The sequence below is a fragment of the Medicago truncatula genome, chromosome 6 (assembly GCF_003473485.1).
Source record: "Medicago truncatula cultivar Jemalong A17 chromosome 6, MtrunA17r5.0-ANR, whole genome shotgun sequence".
Classification (NCBI taxonomy): Eukaryota; Viridiplantae; Streptophyta; class Magnoliopsida; order Fabales; family Fabaceae; genus Medicago; species Medicago truncatula.
Genome location: NC_053047.1, coordinates 40,552,065 through 40,557,313, shown reverse-complemented (window position 1 = coordinate 40,557,313; position 5,249 = coordinate 40,552,065). Strand labels below are relative to the sequence as shown.

At 32.7% G+C, this 5,249-nt stretch overlaps 1 protein-coding gene across 1 annotated transcript; it reads left to right on the top strand.

The window, feature by feature from the left end:
- The first annotated feature begins 890 nt into the window (after nucleotides 1-890).
- On the top strand, nucleotides 891-3,009 carry LOC11436781 (peroxiredoxin-2B). Its single transcript, XM_003620585.4, has 3 exons — nucleotides 891-1,138; nucleotides 1,746-1,825; nucleotides 2,616-3,009. The coding sequence occupies exons 1-3, from the start codon at nucleotides 984-986 to the stop codon at nucleotides 2,867-2,869; spliced, it is 489 nt and encodes a 162-aa protein (XP_003620633.1). The 5' UTR covers nucleotides 891-983; the 3' UTR covers nucleotides 2,870-3,009.
- The last annotated feature ends 2,240 nt before the right edge of the window (nucleotides 3,010-5,249 follow it).

The window sequence follows — 5,249 nt, the reverse complement described above, 5'->3', positions numbered from 1 at the left end:
TTGTCATCTTGTGTTTTAATTAAATTGTAGATTTTAATTATTTTTATTTTGGTAAACTTGAACTAACATGATTGAGACCCATTTCAATTATAAAAATAGATTTTTTTAACCAATAATAAAAATAGATAAAATTATAAGTTTTGAGCGATTATTAAACACAACAGACCGCGTGGTCATAAGTATTCATCCCTTATAATAGCGTGGTCATGCCACCACAAACATTTGTTGTGTTACACACTTTTACATCTCAATCATTTGATCTCAAATGAATAATTAAGATCGTTATACAACATACTCTCTCGTATGCAACAAAATATAAACAAAATAAATCTTAAAGATTAATTGTGTTTTCATTTTTTGTTCAAGAAAAATATCAAATGTATCTAGTTTCAAATTATGACTAAATACATTTGACTTTATATCTTGTCACATAAAATATTTTATTATTATAAAATTTTAGTCATTTGATCTCAATCTTTTATTTTGTTACAAATAAACGATCTCGATTTCTTACAATGTCTATCATCATGAAATCTATGTAGTTGATTTCATTCCACAATTTTAAATACTCCATCCGGTCCTTAATATAATAAGAAACAATTGACTTTTTAGATTTATTGAATAATTAATGTATCTTGTTACAAATATAGACTAGATACATCATATAAACCTAAAAAATCAATAATTTCATATAATAAGAAAGAAAGAGTAATTTATTTTCATTTTTATTGAATGGTTAATATTTAATTATTAATATTATAAATCAAATACATTGCTTAGTCTTTTTTCTTCTTTTTTGGCTTATTTTTCTCATGTAATAAAAAAAAAAAAAAAATTGAGTACAAAGAAAGAATGATCCCATTTCCAATTTCCCTATATAATAAAGAGAGGGTTATTACATTGAGACACAACACAACATAGTTTTTGACACTCTCAATCTCAATTTCCAACAACACTCTCAATCTCAATTTCAATCACCTTCAATGGCTCCAATCAAAGTCGGAGATGTGATCCCAGATGGCACCTTAGCCTTCCTTGATGAAGAAAACAAACCTCAATCTGTCACCATTCATTCCCTCTCTGCTGGCAAAAAAGTCATCATCTTTGCTGTTCCTGGTGCCTTCACCCCCACTTGCAGGTTAACCACTTTTCATCGTTTTTTATTTTAAAGTTTTCATTTTTATTTGATTTACGTGTTATTTAACTCAATTAGCTTCATGGGTACCTTTGATTCATTTGTTTTGCATTAAAGTTTTGATTTTTATTTGATTTATGTGTTATTTAACTGAATTAGCTTCATGGGTACCTTTGGTTCATTTTTTTTGCATTAAAGTTTTGATTTTTATTTGATTTATTTGTTATTTAACTGAATTAGCTTCATGGGTACCTTTGATTTATTTTCTTTCACTTAAAGTTTTGATTTTTGATTTTTATGTGTTGGTTAAAGTTTTCATTTTTATTTGATTTCTGTCTTATTTGTACATATGAGATGTTACTACTGTGATCTATGAGAATTTTGAAATGGGTCACTCAAAGTTGTCTTATTTTTATTGGATCTGTTTAATTTTATTTTTTTTGAGTAAAATTTGGGGATTTTAAGGATACTGGTTTAGGATAGAGGAACATCATGGTTGTGATATGTTTGTGTTTTGTTTCACTTTTTATAAGGTTGTCTTTACAAAATGGGGTTATGTTTCAAGAATTATTCAATTTGAAATCTAATTATGTTATTTTGTTTGGAACAGCTTGAAGCATGTTCCTGGCTTCATTGAGAGATCAGAAGAGCTGAAAGGAAAGGGAGTTGATGAAATCATCTGTATCAGTGGTAAAGTTTCTAGTCATATATCATGATTTTGTTATCTATAATGATTGTGTTGTTTATTGACAAATATTTTATGTACACCTAGTTCTTAGTTTTTACAACTTTCATGTTCAATTCAATGTTATCTATAATGATTGTTTTGTTGCTGATTGTGTTGTTTATTGACAAATATTGTGTGTACATGTAGTTCTTAGTTTTTACAATTTTCATGTTCAATTCAAGATCCATGAATGGTTCAAAATTTGGGCTTGTTACTTGATTCTATATGGCTTGTTACTTGATTTGTATTGTATTTGCTGATTATTGGTTGTTGTTTGTTTTTAACATGAAGTTGAAAGCTAAATGCTTTCCTTCAATGATTTGATTTTTGTAGTTGTTTATCTTATAATTTATATGTCTTAGATTTTCGATTCAATGTCTTGCTAAATGGTGATATGGATTCAACTATGGATTTTAATTTTTTTTATAATGTGGATCTAACTGTAAGCTTCGTGCCATTGGTGAATACAATGTGTTAACATCAAAGAATTTACATTCACGCATTTGTCACATCGATACCTGTTGGATCGAGATTGGAATGCCTAGATTTCAAGCTTCGTAATTTAGTTTTTTAAAATGATGAAAAGCTGCATTAAAATCTGGACTGTTTACTAATCTTACCGATTACAAGCAATCTGAATTTGCTAACATAATAACATGAATACATGTTCTATACTCTTGATGCTGGTGATCAAGTTATTGTAGGTAATTTGTCTATTACTTGACTAACTTGTGATTGTCTTTGATTTTGTAGTCAATGATCCATTTGTGCTGAATTCATGGGCCAAGACATTCCCAGAGAACAAGCATGTCAAGTTCCTTGCTGATGGTTCTGCCAAATACACACATGCTCTTGGGTTGGAGCTTGACCTCAGCGACAAAGGTCTTGGCATTCGCTCCAAGAGGTTTGCTCTTCTTGTTGAAGACTTGAAGGTGAAGGTTGCAAATGTTGAAGAGGGGGGAGAATACACCATCTCCGGTGCTGAAGAAATCATCAAGGCTCTTTGAGCATTTAATGAATGTGTTGAATCTTTTGTATGCAGTACATCATAATTGAAACATTTTATGCATAATGTTGTGTTCTTTAGTTAAGGACATGATATGGTGCTTATTTTGGAGAAATAAAACTGCTAGTTTCAAATGTGTTATTTTTGCTGTGGAGTTCTTTAGTTTTTCATTCGCCAAGGAAAAGACTTAAGTTGCACCTTGGATCCTCTCGTTATCCTCATGTTTCAACCTATGTCGTTAATATGATAGGTACTTTAGTATTATGGGGTGCCTTAGTCTCGCATCGAGCAAGGGATGCTCGGTTGAGTATTTAAGTGGCTTGCTTCGTCTCCCTTGATAGACAACTTTTAAGGGATGGTTATCCAAGTGTTTCAATCTGTCGTCAATTGTGGCAAATATTGCCACCAAGCCGCGATGTGGAGTGGCAGCCACCACATTTGCTTCTTCTCCCTTGATAGATAGCTTTTAAGGGATGGAAAGGGATGATTATCCAAGTGTTTCAATCTGTCGTCAATCGTGGCAAATAGCGCCACCAAGTCGCGATATGGAGAGTGGCAGCTACCACATGCGATTGGAGCTCCAAATATCCTATGGTAGATAGCTTTTAAGGGATGGAAAGGGATGATTATCCAAGTGTTTCAATCTGTCGGCAATCGTGGCAAATAGCGCCACCAAGTCACGATATGGAGAGTGGCAGCTACCACATGCGATTGGAGCTCCAAATATCCTATGGTAGATGGAGACGACTTTATTCATGAGAACAATTTTTTTTAATTTTTTTTTAAAAAAGAAAGTAGTATTAGGTCATTAAGGCATTTTGGGCCAAAAATTTGTGTGACATAGGGTCTGGTCCCTTAAGGGCTAAGGCCTAATCTACAACAAAAAAGCTAGGAAAGTTTTTCGTCTCACCAACAAAATTTCTCTCCCTACCTCTAATGGCAGTGAACTACCTTAGGAGATATCTTGGTCATTATGAGGTGTAGAAGAGCAATTTTTGAAGTGTAAAGGGCAATTTTCAAAGGCTAGGTCTTACCAAAGACTTTTTTCTTTTTTTCGATAAAAAAAAAAAGAACAATATTTGAATAGCGAATTGTAAAAAAAGAAATTGGATAGAAAAATAATAATAGTAATATAAATCAATTATTAAAATAATGGTCTAAATAAAAACTAAAATAAGAGTGAAGTAATTACTTGTACATGTTTAGCATAAACATTTTTCATGCACATACTATAAGGCTACTGGTAGCAAATTTTTTGGATATTCTGTTATAATCTTAGTGGATCTTGATGAATTAGATTTCTTGCCTGAATTCCTTCTTATAGAGATGGTCATGTTTTTAATGTAGATGTAGAGTATGAAAGACTCCCATAATCTTAGTATCCGCGGTTACTTTCAGTGATCAATTTGAAGAGTTTGCTGGAAAAGGTAGAAAAATTGAAGGAGACAACTCTCCAATTCATTTACCAAGTTAAGATACGAATGAGATGATCAATAAACCAATTTCCATGAGATGGAAGATCAAAATTTTGGTGATTTTCAAATTAATGTGCCTCGTTCTAAAAGTGTTTCTAAATTTCGTTCTATTTCACAACTTTTTGTTTTGGTCTAGTTCCTCCAATCTTGTTTTATTTTTCCTTTTATTGATCTACTTTTGGGTCGATTGTTGTGGTTCGCGTTTTGGAATCGACAACACAAGTTTCAATTTTTTATCAATTGTCATTAGAGTTAGTTGTTGGTTGCTCAAAAAGGGCTACCTCCAAATGTTGGGATATTGACTCTCAGGGATGATACTATTACAGGAATCTGGGTATGGACCACCGATATTATATTAAGGGCTTGCTAGCCTTCAATAAAGGTTCACCGACCCTTCAAGGTGCGCCCATGGCCTTAAGAGGCGTAAACCGCCTTTCCTAGCTTCTAGAGCGCTCGCCTACTAACTTGGGGCCTGAGCTACTTAGGGCCCAAGACATGAAAACAAGTCCAATCAAGGCTATAAATACCACCCTTAAAAGCATTTTCAAGGGATGACCTAAACAGACTAAACTCTAGTCTTTGTTATTGTACTCACTGCAAGTATAGGGTACATGGAATGCTTGAGTCTCAATCACAGTGTTTAGTTTGATGTTGAACCAACTTTTCTCACGTTTTTATCCCAATTTTACCATGACTTTATGAAGCTAAAATTTCTAGCTTCACCTCAAACACACGTTTTTTTTTTCTTCCATTCCTACCACCAGTACAAACATATACTTAGTCTAGTTCTAATAGCTAAACCATGAAGAGAGGATTCTCCAATTATTTTGATACTTATCACAATCTACACAAATTCGCACGATTTGTGTTACATAGCACTGGGCAGTGAAAATTATATTACCTAAG